Genomic DNA, 18,930 nt, shown 5'->3' with positions numbered 1-18,930 from the left:
TACTAGGGTACTGGTAGGTTGCACATATGTATAGATACATAAGTTTTATATAAGAATATGTAAAAACATAAAATACATAATTTTTTTCCCATGATTTCTAAATTGTGACCAGTATATAAGACTCATCTTTGGAATTTATTAAATAATACGAACTCGTGGGCCACAGCCCTGTAAGTATGGAGTGGGGCCTGAGGTACTATGTTTCTAATAAGTTTTCAGGGTGATTGTGGTGACCAGCCAGGTGTGAAAAGCACTGATTTCACTTTACCTCACAGGGTTGTTTATGTAATTTTAATTTCCATTTTATAGATAAAGAAATTGAGACATAGCAAAGCTTGCAAGTGTCAGAGCTGGAATCTGAACTAAAGCTTTGCTTTTCTTGCTGCTTATCCTGTTCTGCCTCTTCCCCCCCCCCCCCCCGAAAGCTGATGTCTCTGGTGTTTTAGATAATTCAGTAAACATTCCTGCCATTTCAAAATCATTCTGTAGGCTGATTTATTTTTCTACTTTGGATGTTGAAAAGTTTGACTACTAAAATGAGCAGTAATATCACATTGTCTCTCCCATAGGACAAAAGAGAAAAGTCATGGATATATCCAAGGGCATATTCATGTGTTTTCCATTAACAAAATTTTTTGGCACATTTTAGAATAAGGTTTATCGGCATGATTGGGTTGTAGGTAAGGAGTCCTGTGCTGCTGAGTTGATAGTGCCAATGCTTACTCGTTATTCAAGACTTTGATGAGGGACAGGAGTCATAAGTAAGGGAGACATACATTTGAAGTCTTGAGGTGATTTCTGTATTTCATGCCATGTTCATGTCCCCATTAATTCCCAAGACTAGTTAGGAAAAGATCTTATGTTCTTACGGATTTCTGAAACATTTTCCCTCCATATCTTCAAACACTTAGACAGTGACATGAAATTTTTCATTCCTTTTCTTAGGGAAACTTTTCCTTAAAGCTTTGGCTAAAGGCTGGTTTGTGAATTAACTGGTCTGTTTTATGACATTAGTCTTACCATGTGGTAATATCTTATTGACAAGTCATTCCTACAATAAGTGCTATACTTGAAGAGAATTTATAGTGGATCTCGCAGAACAAGCTAAAGTTATGTATACTGTGACCATTCGTTGGTCTGATCTCAGTCTTTTATTCTCATTGGGGGGTAAAAGATCAGTCTGTGGCATCCTGGAAGACAAGAGATACCCACATATATCTTCTTACTAAGCTGGTTCTGACAGCAAAATTATGGGGTTCTTTATTTCTAAGACACCAAGTTAGAATTTCTTCTGGTGTTAGTATTTTATTGTGAAGAAATGATCTAAGGATATACATGCTTTAAAATCTGGTCTTACGGCTCTTAGTAACCAGTAAAAAATATTAATTCTCAAATCTAGCATAGTAAGAGGAATGGAAAAAGTAATTTTGCTGTTTTTTTTTTTTGATTGAAGCCATTCTTCTTTCTTTATAACCTATAACTATTATGTTTCTAGCATATGTTTCTGTTAACATTTCTAACATTATAACCTATAACTGTTATGTTTCTAACATTGTCTTCCCCGTCACCCTGGATGAAAGCCTGGGAGACAACTACTACTTTTTTTGGCCCTGTCGTTTACCAAGTCCTATTCATTCACCTTTTCATCCTTCTTTTTTTTTTTTTTTTTTTTTTAAGATTTTATTTATTTATTTGACAGAGACAGACACAGTGAGAGAGGCAACACAAGCAGTGGGAGTGAGAGAGGGAGAAGCAGGCTTCCTGCGGAGCATGGAGCCCGATGTGGGGCTCGATCCCAGGACCCTGGGATCATGACCTGAGCTGAAGGCAGACGCTTAACGACTGAGCCACCCAGGCGCCCCACCTTTTCATCCTTCTTGATCCTGTTGTAGTTCAGGACATTATTACATCTGAGGCTGAGATTATTTCTGTAATCTCATAGCTGGTCTTCTCTCTCTCTCCATCTATACTATTGCTGTCGAAGGGCATTTTACATGTCTGATTATGTTGCTTCTGTTTTTAAAACTGTTTGAGGGCTCTCAGTGATCCACAGCAAAGAATACAAAGTCGGGAGTATGACACGGGGGCTTCCATACCTCCATACATTTACCTTTTTATTCTTTCCTCCCGTTACACCCTAAGCCATCCATCGTATGCATCTAGAATGGTATTAGTTATGTACTGTCCTTAAAAGAATTGAGAAAATAGTGTTGAAGTCAGTTTCTGTCTTGTGTGATTCAGACGAATAACAGTTGAGAGAGGCTCTAGTCATTTGTGTACATGTTCCAATCTCCCACTTGACTGTAAGCTCCTTGAAGACCAGCTGTGTGTTGTAAATCACTGCTGTATTCACACAGTGTTTGTGCATATGACCATTCTGTAAGTGATGAATTGCCAAATTTGACTTTGTTGCATTTAGAGTTATACTGAGATGATAATGCAGCATGCCCAGGCATTCATTTAATAAAGAGCTTTAGAGCTTAGTTTTAAGATAAGTCTAGAGGCCATATTTCTTTAGGGTAAAATAAGTTGAAGTATTCCAGGCTTTCGTAAGACAGTGCCAGTATTCAGTTCTTTTTGGAATCACAAGCTTGAAGCATCTTTTTAATTTGCATCCCCTAGGTCCTTTTCTTTTACCTGTGCTGAAATTGTTTTTCCACATACAGGAATTTGCTCTTGTAACCTGCAGTGAGTAAACTGAACACAAACTGGTGTTTCTAGTGCTGGTGAGTCAAGAATAGGAGGGAATGGATGCATTGACTCTGTGATTCAGAAGTCTTACTGTGGTTAGAGTTAATGTGGTTTCAATAAAAGTGTGTGCATCGCTCTCAAAGCCATATGTGAGCTGAAGTTTCCTGTTAATAAGATCTGTGTTTATGCTGATAAAAAACACTTGATAAGAAAGCAGATTTTAGGGGCTAGAAATTACCTACCTTTAACAAGGTATAAAGTTAACTTCTTGTTCATTTTTAAAGGCTGTTTAAGTAGCACTGTAGTATTGCAACAGTAATGCCTACTTAAATGACATCAGTCTCCTCAGTTCTCTGCATCATGACATTTTGTCTTGATTTTGGTCTGAGGAAGAGTGAAGACTTTCAGATGTTTGGGATGCTTATTTGGGCACACAAAATAATCCTGCTGATCTTAATATTAAAGTAATAATAGGTTGTCATTTCATGCTATGTCAAATTATCCACTGAGAAACCGAGCCATCTGTGAAAATGCTGTGTAGGATTTCCTGTTGAACATGAGTCTATATATGTACCCATTTAAAATTAATAAGATACTGAAAGGGTAGCATAGCATCATTCAGCCAAGTCAGTTTAGGAAAAGGTACTGCTTACCTATTTGTGGAGGATGCAGGAGAAATCTACTAAAATTAAATGAGTATTAATATGCTAATATTAAGTTATACTTGCAAAATGAGTATCACATCTACCGAAGCACATCTTGAAATAGGTTGACTCGCTTTTTCTTTCCTTTTAAATTTTTTTCTTTTTAAGAATTAATTTCAAATACTTGCCTGTTAAAATAAGACAAATTATACAGAAGGAAGTGTGTGCAAAAAAAGGAGAGAGAACCATTTGTTCTTTCTTTTTTTTCCTTTATCACTTTCCTGAGATAATCAATTTTAACAGGTTGGTATGTATCCTTTGGCACCTCTTTCTAATCTCATTTGTTTGAGTATATGCTTTTTTCCCCCCCTTTTATAAACTACAGAATGTTATTTCACAATTGCTTTCTTTTAATTTAACAGTATACTGAGGACAGCTTTTCAGCTCAATACTTTTCAATCTCATTCTGATTAAATGATGTGTTCTTAAGTGAAATTTAGTGGAGCTTTAATGTATGCTCATGAAATATCAGAACTTTATGTTTTATCAGCTTAGAGTTGGTGTTAGGTTTCTGCTAAGACCTGGAACCTACATTTCACAAATATTTTTTACTGTCTTACTTTATTTTAGCATGTTTAAAGTATGGTGATATAATGCTCTTGTTTTGCAGTTGAGCATCCTTCTGTTTTGTTTTTGTTTTTGTTTTTTTGTATATGCCTAAGAAATAGTGCAGGGCTCCTACAAAAGTCTCTTTACTTCTGTGTTCCACCTTTGTGTGTGATTATTTTTGTTACAGCTTAAATTACGACTTAGTTTTATGTATATTTCTAAACTAATTGTGGGGAGAAGTGTCATAAATTATTTGCAGACTTGCAGCTTGACAAAAAATTACTCTCTTAGGCGTATATGAGCTGTTTTACTTAGCAAATGCATGGACAGGCCCACTTGGAGATTTGCTGAAATTCCGTGTCCAAAAGCAAAAAGGAAAGGAAGGGGAGGAGGGGAAAAAAAAAAAATTAAAAGCTTTATCCAAAGCTTAAAACAAGTTAAAGCTATATATTAAAGTTAATAATGAAAGCACTTTATTTCTAAAGATGACTTCCATTTAATTTTTAAAATCTTGAGTTCACTTTTCCTTTGGACTGTGGATGGCCCCATCTTCCAGTTTACAAATGGGACTGATGCATATAGAACAGAATACATAATTTCTCCTTTTTCTTGTCTGGCGAGGAGATGGACGATAGGAAAAAGTGTCCTTTTCTCTCAGTTCTTTATTTCCTGGACCTCACTGTAGATTTCTTCCTTCATTCCTAGCTACTTCATCACCGTCACGTCTTCTGAGCTCATTTGTTAGTGAAAGCTGCTTGTATCCCGTAGGCTGGCGGGTGTTGGCGTTTGTCGGTTTGGTTTCAGCTGACCCACTCACCTGATGCCTGAGTTCGTGCTGTGTGCCAGGCATCATGCTGCTGGGTATTGGCGAGCCCCAGAGGGACAGTTCTGGCTGGCCCTTTTGAAGCCCACAGTTAATAAATATGTGGGTGAACAAAAAATAGGTTGGTTGGGCGTTTGTGCAGCTTGGAAATGAATTGCATCAGCAATTTTGGTCAAAGGTGGAGGAGAAGAGGAGAAAGGTCTGACTCCAGTTCTGCGGTGACTGGGAGCCCCACCGGGGGTGCCTATCTAATGTTAAGTGCTCAAAACATGTTAGCTGTTATTGCTAACAGAGTTGCAACTTCAAAATTGTACTCAAAAGGTATCCTATTTATTAAAGCCATTGTAAATATATATTTATATGTCAATACTTTGAAATTAGTGCAGTGAAAGATTTCTTTTTGAGTACTCTGTCAAGGACTACACAGGGCACTTTACACTGATTAATCTTTCAACACCCCATGATATAGGTTCTGTTTTATTAAGTCCATTTCATAGATAAGAAAATCATGGCACAGATAGGTGAAGTGTCGGCCTAGTGTCAGTCTGCTGAGTGGTGAAGTCTGGCCATTTAGACCCAAGGATTATTATTCATTGAAGTAATTTTAATAGAATGGCTTATTTCAGTAAATAATTGGGGGGGGGCATAAAAACCTAAAGTAGGATAAAGGGAGGAATCAGAGTATGTAAATTTAAAATAGTTTTTATTGTAAGTACATAAAGCCTTGTAGATAAATGTAATCATTTTATCACATCAATTTCTATAATGTATAACATGATCCTTTTCCTTTTTTTTCAGTTTTACTTGCAGAATACAAATGCTAAAATAAATAAAATTTCTTCTGTCCTCACTAATAAACCTGATGCTTCTGAGCAGTGGCCAGAAGGAGAATGGATATCCCTTACATCTTGTTCAGACTTTTAAACCCCATTGCTAGCTACCTTGAGGAGCTACTTTCTTCTTAGGGAACTTATTCAGAATCCTGTTTCCTCCACCTCGGTCTGTCTTTGCCTTGCTTTCAGGAGTTAGATGAGGAAAACGGAGGAAGTAGGAGTTGATATATCACAATGGAATTTTGAAGATCTAATTGGATAGAATGATGGCTGTGCATTTGGCAGTATCAATATTATTGCATATGTTAATGTATAATATCATGCTTTCCCTAGCTCAGAAGCATTTGTTCTGATATACACACTATATTATTTCTTTATAGTTCTATTTCAGTCTGCTTGGCAATAGTCTTTTTTAAAATTAGCAATTGTAAAATTTCTTAGAGCATGAGATAATTAGATGACTAAGATGAAACAAATTCAGAGTTTGTCAGTTTTCAAATACTTTGGGGTGGGGGTCCTTAAATCTTGGTAGTCCTAAGAAGATATTTAGTGAGTTATCGAAAAATATATATGTATATATAAATTTTAGAATGGTTTAAATAGTAAATAAGAGAGAATTTATAGTATATGTCATCTATGTGTGTTTATAGTATATAAATGAACCAAAATCCATTTTTCTAGAAAGATTTCTTTGTGTTCCTGTTCTGTACATCTAACTGCCTACTAACCATCAGCACTTAGATGTCTCCAGGCACTTAACATTCCGTGGTAATGATCTCTCCAAACCTGGTTCTCAGTAAATAGAACCAGTAACCATTCGGTGGCACAAGTCAGAAATTTAGGATGCATCCCAGTACCATTTTCCCACCTAATCTGTCTCCCTCGAGTACTTACTCCATTTTTCAAGGATCCTCTCCTCAGGAAGATCTTCTCTTACTTAACATGCCCTTGGAAGTCCGCTTTCACCTTACAGGTGCTCAGGATACTGAATTCCTTTTCACTGCTCTTATTTTATAATTATGCATCCATCAGTGTGGTGTCTTTGACTAGTCTTCCTTCCCCCACACTATAGTAAGCACTATGAGAACCTGGGTAGTCAGTGCCTAGCACAACTAGGCACTCAGTAAGGATTTGTTGAGTGAATGGAGAAGTCCTATTCATTCTTTTCTGATGTTTGGCAACACAGTTAAATTTCTTTAGCCCTTAAGGAATAAGCAGCAAGTCTCTTTCTCATCCAGCAGCCTAATTACTTGACATTAATGTGCTGATTTGGTTTTCAGTGTTCTCTCCAGTTATAGTGCATGATACTCAAGTTTCATTTTCCATGTTGTGAATTCAGATGGTTTTATTTGGTTACTTGTTATCCATGTATTTCAGTGATTTAAATTTTTGGATTCTGTTTTGACCCTTTTGTTTTATAACATAGTTTACGCATTGAGGCCTGTTCTTGGTGTCCCTTGTTTAGCTTGATCATTCTCTGACTTACTCTAATGTTCATTTATTGAGAAGTATATTGAGCAAAGATACCTTTTTGGGAAGATACATGAACCTACTTGCATAGTGTCATTATAGTGGCAGGGTTATCTCTGTAGTACCTGTAATGAAAACAAAACCTGAGAGATACCTAGGCCTTGGGAAGCTAAAGTCTAGCTATTCATTTGGCATGTATTTCTTTCAAGGGATGAATTTTACTCTGGAGTACTGATAAGATGTTTTGATAGTAGGATTAGCTAAGCCTTTTCGATGAATTATAAATAATCCTGAATCATTATCACAGGAGAAAATCAAGAAGGAAGCAAAACTAGTTAAACTACGGGTACAGATAAATGAGTTATCAAATCTTTTTTTGTCAGTGCTATTCTCTGTATAAATTCTGTAGAAATATTGGAAACGGCAGATATACTCAGTGATTGGAGGGACTTGAAGCCTTCTTTTACACTGGTGACAGTATTTCTCTTAATTTTAAATTTAGGCCCCTAACTATTTTAGGATGACTGGAAAAATGAAAATCTTGTTCTCTATCAGTATCTGAGTGTCCTCAGACTGAAAAATATGTATGGATACTTGTTCCCAGGGCCACCACTGCTTGACTTCTTCACTCTCGATGTGGCTAGTAAGTCAACAATGGGCCTGGCCTGTCACTATGTTTCTACTTAATTCTCATTTTTTAATTCTTCCCCTGTCTTTATTTTCTTACCCTAGTATATTGTTTATGTTGCACACACAAAGACACTAGAAACATTTTTCTAATTGATTATGATATCGTCCATGAAAAGGGAGTGAAGCAGTTCAGGAAATGGGAGATTTTAGGGACTCTTAAAACAACTGCCAAAGTGTGGGCTGAGGAACTTATTCTGGTTACGTAAAAATTTCTTCTGTGCTGCTTCTAGTTTTTGTTAAAGGCAATACTGCCCTCTCGTGTCCAGAAGCCAATTCCAGCGCGTATTTTCTCAATTAAATTACTTGTTTTACTCATCCAGTTTAGACTCTAGAACTTCTTAGACAAACAAGTAACAATTATTTAAGACTCGGTGAGGTTTGCTAGCTTGAAGTTCATTGGATCAGGTAATTTGGGGTCATACTAGAGTTGTCTATACGATAATGCCCCTCATCTGAAAGGTGATATCCAAGTTTTTTGTTTGTTTGATACTACTTTCCTCCCTTTATAAGGAAAGTGTTCCCAGTTCTTATTTTAAAAATATGATACATTGGATCATTGCCAACTTTTAAAAAGCTAAATCATTATTCTCCTTCCTTCACTTTTGTAACTGATGTGTCATTTTTCATTTCATTCTGGATATAAATCGTAATTTCTTTTGCCTGTGTTTTTTCTTCACAAGCACGCCTTTCATATAATGATAGAGGTAAGATGCATTGATGTTTGTTTTATGGTTGTGGAACTTTTTGTGGATGCATATTAAACATTTTTTTCTTAGATTTTTGTTGTTGTTGCTTTATTGTGCATCCTTTATAAATTTGTGTTATGAATTTTTCTTTCTTTTTTTTTTTTTTTTACCACTTTTAGTATTAAAAACATGATTGATTTGCCACAGTAATAGTTTTTGGTTTTCAAAGAGTTGTTAACCACATTTATACTTATCTGAGTTGGAATGTAGAAACTTAGTTGATTAGATGTTAACACCTAATGGCTAGTATGTCACTAGCTTAATGTCAGCATATGCTCATTTTTACCAGGAGCTGACTTTCTGGTGAAACCCATTATCCTTTAATGTGAAATCTATATTTTCAGATAGTTTCTTTCATCTTTAGCCTCCTTAGCAAATGGGCTGGCTAGAGAAGTATAAGTTGATCTTTTGCTCTCTAGAGTTTGAAGGCTTTTAGATTAGAATTTACCCTTCTCACTTGAGAACTCAGAAGAAGTACAATGATCATAGACTACTTAGCAGCTCTTCACTTCTGCTAATTTATTCCAGTCTTGAGTACAGTAATCCTACTGGGTAGCAGTGTTGGGATGGGGGCACGATTTTCAGTGATTGCCATTTGTTGTTTTTCAACATGATGTCTCCTGATGCCGTAATTTTCATACACAAATGGGTAAAGAAGAGATCTAAGTGGAGGCACGTTCTACTGCATGTCTTCTTAACTGTGCAAAATAGCGTGGGGATTGCAAGAGAACTGGAGACTTAGGAAAAGTTTTCAGGAATTCCCCAGTCCTCGCAGTTGATCCCCCAAAGCTGGTTTTCTGTGTAGCGGGGCAAAGTCATGTTTTATGATAATATCAGAATGTTGCTGTCATTATGAAGTTCAAGCCCAAATTTGTCTCGCCAGGTGTTGATATATTTTAAAGGTATAAATCTTTATTCCTAGAATCAGGTACAGTTGACCCTTGAACAATGCAGGGCTTAGGGGTGCCAATGCCGTGCACAAACCTGTGTATAACTTTTTACTCCCCCAAAACTTAACTACTGAGTTTTGTGACTAATAACACAAATGGCTGATTAACATATATTCTGTATGTTATATGTATGATGTAGTATATTCTTACAATAAAGTAAACGAGAGAGAAGAAAATGTTATTAAAATCTTAACGAAGAGAACATACGTTTACTGTACTGACTGTACTGTATTTATTAGAAAAAAATCCACATAGAAGTGGACCCCTAAAGTTCAAACCCATGTTGTTCAAGGGTAAACTGCATTGAGTTTTTTGTGGGTAAATTAGTATAATGATGCTCATAAACTACAAATAATTTGATAGTCTCAGATGATAGGATAAGTAAAAGCCAGATATTAGAGATGCAGTTAAAGCTTCCTATAAATTTAATGAAGAGCTGAAAAGTATGGAAGAGGATATTCTAGTAATTTTTCATTAAAAAAGCAAAAAGCCATATTGGCATTATGTATTTTGTAGAGTTATGGTCTGTATTTTAGTTACTTGTTTTTGAGTCTCATCTTTTAAGTATTATAGAATATTACTTAAAACCACATACCATTTCTAAAAGTTTGACATTCTGTAGGAGTGTGCCTTTGTAGACATTTTCCTCACCCTTTAAAAATTCGCCAGTATTCTTCTTACTTTTAACAACAGTCTGTTTCAGGCTGTTATGATAGAAGGCTGAATAGAATGGTAGTATCATTAGGAGAGTGAGCTAAGATTTTTTACTGATAACGGTAGCTTAGAAACTTGCCCAACAAAGACTTGGAAACTTATGGGAACCTTGGAGTTTATTTGTGCTTTTGGAAAATATTCGGTGATCTTTTTCCCTCTAAATATAGACATTGAAAGTTATTGTATGTTTCCTAAAATTAAGGTTAGTATTATATTAAAATTGTATTTTGAACTGGTGACATAGTCTTAATTTGAGATGTGGATTAAGTCCTCTGAATCCTGTTTTATAGACTGAATCATACCCATGCGGTTGGTACGCCTTAGAACAGAGAATGGGTAATGTCATATGTTATCGAGAGGCATTATCAGTTTATATTAAAAGTTATTAAACATCTTAATGTTTAAGTCAAGAGCCATTTTCTTCTTTACGTGGTTATTTTGCCTCTTGAGCTTTCAGCTCTTATCTGCATACTTAAATTTTTGGTATCCCTGCTTTGAAAACTCGACATTTCTGACTTAGTTCTAAAGAAGGGGAATCATTGATTCTTAACTTCGTAGTTATTTAAATTTTTTCAGATTGAACTTTTTTCTGTTAGCATAATTATTTTATGCAGTTATGTAATAATTCTTGGACTTTGAGCATGAGTGCTTTCCTCTGCCTCTACAAGACTAGTTTCCCACCTTTTTCCCTCCCGTCTCCACATCCACATCCGCAGCCTGCTCCTGTCAGTAGCATTTCTTATTACAGTTATAAATGACCGGTCGAGCAATGAGGTAGGGTGGGTTTAGGTTTGATAAAACCTCTGCCTAGAGTCTTGTGTCCCTTTCCAGTGAGAATCATAACTTTAGGGGCCATACTTCTTTAAGATTTGTATCTGACTTTCTGGACTCGTCACTCTGTTGAACTACAACACTCTTTAGCTCTACTATAACCTTTTGTCTTTTGAATGTGTGAAGGCAAAGCAACTTTTTGTAGACATTTTAAAAATAAATATCTGAGGTTGAAATGAGTCACAGGAAGTTTTCTAGTTTATCATACTATTTTGAAGTAGGAATTCTCAAGCCATTTTGTAAAGGATTGCCTACAAAGAAATTGCACCTTTGTCCTCTTCAATACCTTGCAGTATTTCTATTTTTGAGGGTCTTTCTAATGCAGGTGTCAACTGTATAAAATCTTGAGTGACACCAGTGGGCTGAACAGCACCCAAAGGGAGCACTGACAGTCTTGGGGCATTAGAAGAGGGGATTTTTTCTTAAAAGGGGAGGAAAGGGGGTGCCTGGGTGGTTCAGTCGGTTAAGCGGCTGCCTTCGGCTCAGGTCATGATCCCAGGGTCCTGGGATCGAGTCCCACATCGGGCTCCCTGCCCATCGGGGAGCCTGCTTCTCCCTCTGCCTGCCACTCTCCCTGCTTGTGCTCTGTCTCTCTCTGACAAATAAATAAATAAAATCTTTAAAAAAAAAGGGGAGGAAAGGAAGAGAGAGATGCCGTGATACAGGAGGACATACTGTTTCCAAGCGACTTAGATGCCACCCAGTGTCACAGTGTCTGTTGCTGTTGCCACAGAAATTTTAGTTCTTTGTAATACTCATTATGCAGCCCTTCATACATTTTTATTACTTTTCTCTGGAAGCTTTTCAAAAGGCTTCCTACATCTTGTTTTAGTTGCAGATACTGAAATGATAACAATGCTTCCAGTGAGGGTTGCCATTCTGCTTTGTATAGGAAGGATGCTCTTGTGTTTTGTAAATGTTGTACCCCTATTTATAGACTATATTTGCTCCATTTTCAAAATTAACTATAGCAGTACACTTTTCTTTCATTTATCTTGCCATCTATTACGATGAACACTCATTTTCTGGATTATAATTTCTGCTTTCTTTGCCAATCAGACTAATAATTTTTATCTCAGGTCAATTTGGGGAGGTAATTATAAGCAAAGGGATTGTTAGTAGGTTGAAAAATTAGAATGAACAGAAAAGTTTGGCTATTAACATATTTATGTGCTTTGTATTTTATACACTTAATCTGCAATGCATTTGAGAATGACTGTGCATTTCTGAGATTAATGAAGAAAAGATTTAAAGATAAACAGTCATTGGAGAAAGTAGTGGATTTTGAGGATTGTCTTCCTTTGAGAAATAGCTGTAATTTGCTGTTGCTGGCACTTTTAAAATCCTCATCTTCTAATGAAGTACCAACGTGATGAAACTGTTGAAATACTGTTAATAATACCCTAAAGGTTACAGAAGATCTTAGTCCAGAAAATTAGTGAGACGGACTCAAAATGATTTGAGGTCATTTCTACTGCTGTCCTTATATAGCAATAGTGCCGAATATCATTACAAAAATTCTCAATTCAAGTGGCTTGCCTTACTGCCTTACGATCACTGTAAATAACTAGTAATGCTTGAGAACTCAGTTTTAGTAAGATTGACGTTAGTGTCATTTGTATGTGTTTCCTGTTTCTGTCAGTTGATTCCTCAGTATACTCACTTTTTTCCCTCATATTTAGCATTGATCTGTATCATGTGCTGCTTTCTGATAACTACTGTTATTGTCTATCTCTAGGACCCAGGACCACCCCCACCTTCTCCGTTACTAGGTTTGAAGCCACTGCAGTTACTAGAAGTGAAAGCAAGGGGAAGATTTGGCTGTGTGTGGAAAGCCCAGCTGCTCAATGAGTACGTGGCTGTGAAAATATTTCCAATACAGGTGTGTTACTGCGTCTTTCTCATCTGCGTATATTTTGTAAAAGGTGCAACTGGCTCGATTATTGTAATTCAGAAATAGTCCGAAAACACAAACCACGTTTCTGGGTGGTTCTTCGTGATACTGAGGAAAGCGATTAGTCCCTTTGTCTGCCTTCTCATCTGAGGAGTGGGACTCATGGTACAGCAGTCCTTCTGTCTGTTCGGAGGGGTGGAATTCCAGTGAATGAACATAAAGGAGATCTTTTGCCAATAAAGAGACTACAGAAATGTAGTATTAGTGGAGGATTCCAGTCATAGAATTTCGTTGGTTCCCTTTTAATATCCCAGTGACATTATCAGAAAACAAAGAGAAGAATGAAGGAATAGCACATACTGGTTTTAGACTTGTTTAGAGGTATATTACCAGACTGATTCATTTTTGTCTTACTTTGAGTGCCCATGTAATCATTTCAGATTTTGTTTGGTGAATTTTCAGAGGCAGCGAATCAAGATTTCAAATAATTGGTTTACTGTTGACTTGTTTCTCTTTTAAAGGGAGCTGACCTCATAGAACCCTGGTCTAATGCACCTCTGAGCTGTTCTTATGTTTTGTTGGAGTCCACTGGTGGTATAGATCTATGCTGTTTTCTTCATCCCTGTCTCTTGCTTCACACCCCTCTAGCTAATGCCTCGTGTGCTGCTCTGGTCCGGGTTGGGTTTGGTGATTCAGGCTCCGCCACTGTATCTGCACAGTGGATCGTCCTCATTCCAGAGTTACAGAATCCGTTTTTTCTTTTGTCTTAATATACCTAGCTTTTATCTTTGTTGCCTCCTCTAAAGCCTTTTGTGGTAGCAGTGCAGATACTTTAAAACTATAGTTCTTAATGGAAGAGTCTAGTCTGTTCTGCTAAGATTGACAAATTCAGGGTTGTTCTTTCATTGTGGGAAGAAGCTTAAAAGTTAGAGAAAGGCCTTTGGATATTAACACAAGGGTAACAATAGCAAGAGTAACAGTAGCTAATATTTTATTGAATGCTTCTTACTGTCAGGAAGAGGTGCTTTATATAGGAGTACTCAGTAATAGGTGTCCATATATTACCCATATATAGAAAACAACACACATATACATAATACAACAACCCTATGGGGCAGACACTGTGGTCCCCATTTGCTAATGAGGAAACCGAATGATTGTCACTTGGCAAAGGTTCTTAAGATAGTTTGGATCCAGAGGGTTCCTAACCATTACGCTATGGTGCCTCCGACTTTCATTATTCTTCCACTGTGAAGAGAAACTAATTCTTTATAAGCAGACATGTAGGCAAGGAGTAGGCATGGGTTGCTTGCAGTCACAAGTGAGTATATAGTGTTTTAAATTATTGTATTGCCTATTTATACCCTATTGTGCTCTCATTGACTTTGCAGGGTATTCTCAACATTTTAAAAACGTTTGATATAATGTTAATCTTTGAACAAAAAAATTGTTTTCTATTGAGATGAAGTCATTCTACCTGAAATTCGTACTTCAGGGAGATTATTCTGAATAAACACAAGTAACTTCACACCATGATGAAATGACACTGTATTATGAAATTGTCAGCAGAATGTGTTGCCATTGTTAGCTACAGATGTGCACCATTTCTGATGATAACTCCTGTATTTACAAACTAGAAACACAGAAAAGTATGTTTCAGGGAGTGGGGCAGGGCAGGCATTTGTCATAGAGTTGTTACCTTATTCTTAGATTTCTTTTCGGAAAAAATAAGACAAAATCAAAGAATCTTTTCATACTAAGCTTTATTTTTAAATTTTGCCTTACAGTCTACTTGAGTAATCTCTTAGATACAGCTTATTTGCCTGTGTTCTTTGCACTCTTACTATTCTTTCTTTTTAACTCTAGGACAAACAATCATGGCAAAATGAATATGAAGTTTATAGTTTACCTGGAATGAAGCATGAGAACATATTACAGTTCATTGGTGCAGAAAAACGAGGCACCAGTGTTGATGTGGATCTTTGGCTAATCACAGCATTTCATGAAAAGGTAAAACTACTTTCCGTTTTAACTCAGGAAAGTTTACCTCCTTAATGTTGGCTACAAATCCCTCAGACTTGTTTTTCTGGGAACAGTATGTTGTTATAGTTGGTTAATATTTATAAATAAAAATCCTTTAAAAACTAACTTATTTTAATAAAAGAGCAAAGATGGCAACTTTTTCACCTAACCCTCTACTTATATAAAACCAGTCTTTTGTCCCTTATTTCTTGTGCTGCAGTTACCTCTCTTACAAATAATTATTTCATTGTAGCCGGTGCTTAGTCATTTTCATTTACCATTCATGATCCATCTTGATTATGTGGACCATTTTTTAGCTTGAATTTTGTGTAGCCTAGTGACAAAACTAGAGCCAGGAGATTTATCTGATCTTTGATCTGTCACTAATTTGTAATTATCACCAAAACGCAGTTGCTGTTTTCCCCTCAGTTTTTCTACTTTCATAGTTAGTATGAAAGTACATGTTAATGAAATAGGAAATTGTGTTGACTTGGCAATTAGTTTCATCATTGTCAGATCTAGGTGGCTCTTAAACGTCTCTAAATTCTTGACCAGAAGGATAGTGGTAATCTCTAGAGGAAGATTCTGACATAGTTGCTTATATGTCTTAATTTTATGTTTTCCTAGTCCTATGATATAACTAACATCCTTGTAGTCAGTGTATTTTAACTTTTTAAATATTTTCCTGAACTCTAGATTTTCAAATAGTATTTTTGTTTGTTTTTAACTTCTGCCTTCAAAATAGGAGGAAATTGACTGTGCCTTGTAGCAAAACTTTAAAGATTAGACGTATTCCATTCTAGTCAAATGTTTACTAGTGTGAAACTTGAACCCTTCCAGAAAGATTGTTTTTGTTTTTGTTTTTTTGGATATTATTATTCACTAAAAGTAAAGATACATTGCCTTCCATAATCTCTTAAAAGTAAAAAGGAAAGTTCTCCATGTCAAATGGCTTTTGTCCAGAGCATAAGTTGTTTTTTTCCCCCCTTTTCTTTAGGGTTCACTGTCAGACTTTCTTAAGGCTAATGTGGTCTCTTGGAATGAATTGTGTCATATTGCAGAAACCATGGCTAGAGGATTGGCATATTTGCATGAGGATATACCTGGCCTAAAAGATGGCCATAAACCTGCCATATCTCACAGGTAGAGCTAAATTTATATTATTTTCCCAAATAATTCAGTATTTATTATTTAAACTTTTAATCTACTGTGCAAAATTTGTTTTCCCCCTAACTACCTAATCATGCTAGAGGAGGCAGTTGATTTTCAAATTAGCTTTGAGAATGGCCAGGAAGTATTTTGGGTAATGTATATATTTAGTATCATTAGCAAAGTTTAATTACTGACCTGTGTTTTAATTTATCTTATTCCTGAAAGCATGGTTAAGAGTGAAAGTGTATTTTGTCTATCTCAAAGGAAAAAGAAATCTGTTTTGCTTTAAAACATGATTTACTTCAGTGATATAATAAGATGTAATTAAGGAGAGACTGAGTATCTTTTTTTCTTGTTTGTAATGACCATGTGATCATTACCTGAGCTGAGGTGGAGGGAGGCATCATTTGAATAAATGGGCCTGAAGCCAGTAGTTGTCATACCCTCAAAAGGGAAAATGTTAGTTCCTTTAAACATGGGATCAGTTTGCCATTGTGTATTCAATTTAAAGATAGTTGCTTTAGAAACAGACCTGTAAATACAGAGAACAAACTGATGGCAGAGGAGAGGGTGGGGGTGGGAATGGGAGTATGGACAAAATGGGTGAAGAGGAGTAGGATACAAGATTCCATTTATGGAATAAGTAAGTCATGGGGATAAAAGGTACAACATTAGGGAATATAATCAATGGTATTGTGTGGTAACAGTAACTACACTTGAGTGAGCATAGCATGATATATAGACTTGTTGAATCACAATGTTGTACACTTGAAACTAATGTAACATTGTGTGTCCATTATACACTTAATTAAAAAAACATGGTTGCTTTAAAAGTTGGTGTGAACCAATTCCTTTAGCGGATAATCGAGTGCCACCAGTTGGTGTTTTAGGTTGCTTGGAGGCATTACTTTTAATCCAACTCTAATAAAATAGATTGATTTTGCAAACCTTGAATGATTTCTACCTCAGAAATAGCTCCCCTTTTTTCTCACTTTCCTGCATACAGTCTGTCTCTTCCTGGATTTTTGCTCGTCTCACCTGGTCCTATAGGGAACTAATCCTTTGGCACCCCCAAAGGTTATTAGGAGTAGGATTCCTAAAAATCTTTTGAGGCTAAAATTGATTGGTTCTGGAGCATTTGTGGGTGACTACCTGTGTCTCCTCTGTCCCACTCTTGGTCTCTGTGTCTGTGCACATAAATTTAACCACTGCTCATGGCATAGATGTATGTAACTAGAGTATAGTAATCTCTAGGATGAATCAGTTGAAGCTAGTGTGTGAAAGAAGTTATCTGATTGCTTTAAAAGGGTTACTCTTTTCAGAACACCAGGATCTAGCTGGAGCAGTTTGTTTATGGTGAAGATTTTCTGGTATACATTCCTAGAGATGCTTTTCTACAAGGCTGATGAATCGAAGAACCACTAAAATAAGGGTCCATTCTAATATGTAGGCGTGTACCAGTAGGCCAAAGGCCCCAATTATTTGAATATTCTTTCAGTTTGGTTTCTTTTTTTTTTTTAGTTTTGGATGTAGTGATCCACGATCCGCTGTTTTCGTATAACACCCAGTGCTCCATGCAGTACGTGCCCTCCTTAATACCCATCACTGGGCTAACCCCCACCCCCACCCCCCTCCCCTCTAGAACCCTCAGTTTGTTTCTCAGAGTCCCCAGTCTCTCATGGTTCATCTACCCCTCCGATTCCCCGCCCCCTTCATTTTTCCCTTCCTTCTCCTAATGTCCTCAGTTTGGTTTCTTAAAATTTCAGTTGCAATGGGTGTTTCCAACTATAAACTCTGAAATATTCATTTTACCTCAAAAACCCAGCAATTTTATGATCGGTAGGTAGGAATAACATAGATAACATGTAGGCTAGACAATAGTTTTGGAATAGCAGCTCTTTAATAAAACTGCTTTATGGACAGAGTTCCTTCTTATTGTCCATGTTATGAACAGGAGTTTGTTACTCTGCTCTTGTGCTTCAAGCTTTTTCTCCCTCCTTTTTCCTGTTTGTCATACTTCTGTAGTTTAGTCTCCTTCTTTCCCACTTTCAATGAAAAATTTTAAAAGATAACTTGTTTAAAATTAATTTGAATACTTTATCTTTCTATTTGCAAGGGACATCAAGAGTAAAAATGTGCTGTTGAAAAACAATCTGACCGCTTGCATTGCTGACTTTGGGTTGGCATTGAAATTCGAGGCTGGCAAGTCTGCAGGTGATACCCATGGACAGGTAAGGATGGTAACTATAAACTGTAAGAAAAAATAATCTTGTCCCGTATTTTCTTAGAATGGCACATCTAGATTGAATTGATCTAAAATTACCGTGATGGTTATTAAGTCAGCATCTAATATAAAATGACTCTCTTAATATGTTAAATTTACTGAGGAAGACATTTTCATGTGGTGAAGGACTGTTAGGAACTCAAGTGGTTTAGATCAATCAATTCATAAAACAACTTAGACACATGTCATGGGATTCTATTTTTAAAACTAATCAAGTTAGACTCCAGCACACTTAAGTAGACCTCATTCTTAGGGAGTTCTTAGTAATAACACAGTAGTTTTAATTTGTTAATTCTTTCATCATCCTAAGAGGAATGGCAGAACAATCAGTTACTGTTCATGCTACTATGTATTAATATCTATTGCCTGATTTTTCCACACAACAATTACAGTTTCTTGCTTCTTGGTCTTTAGTGCTTCATTAACTCTTTAGCCAGTTTTACAGCTTTTCTTTGAATTCTCTCCAGAGTTCAGAGCACTTGCAAAGCCCTGAGCAAAGAGCCTAATTAACTCTCTCTAGTTAAGATTTGTACAAAGAGCTCTGAACAATGGGAATCTTTTAAAAAAAATTATCCAT

General features: G+C 36.4%; 1 protein-coding gene across 1 annotated transcript in view; it reads left to right on the top strand.

Moving 5' to 3' along the window:
• ACVR2A (activin A receptor type 2A) overlaps positions 1-18,930 on the top strand; it is an 81,467-nt gene that overhangs the window by 53,144 nt on the left and 9,393 nt on the right. Inside the window, exons 5-8 of the mRNA XM_035008077.1 lie at positions 12,740-12,883; positions 14,762-14,905; positions 15,915-16,060; positions 18,186-18,300. Of these exons, the coding sequence (XP_034863968.1) occupies positions 12,740-12,883; positions 14,762-14,905; positions 15,915-16,060; positions 18,186-18,300 (549 nt within the window). The remainder of the gene's footprint in view (positions 1-12,739; positions 12,884-14,761; positions 14,906-15,914; positions 16,061-18,185; positions 18,301-18,930) is intronic.

Source organism: Mirounga leonina, unplaced genomic scaffold (assembly GCF_011800145.1).
Source record: "Mirounga leonina isolate KUSES-001 unplaced genomic scaffold, KU_Mleo_1.0 Mir_151, whole genome shotgun sequence".
NCBI lineage: Eukaryota > Metazoa > Chordata > Mammalia > Carnivora > Phocidae > Mirounga > Mirounga leonina.
This window is presented reverse-complemented; position numbering and strand designations above follow the sequence as displayed.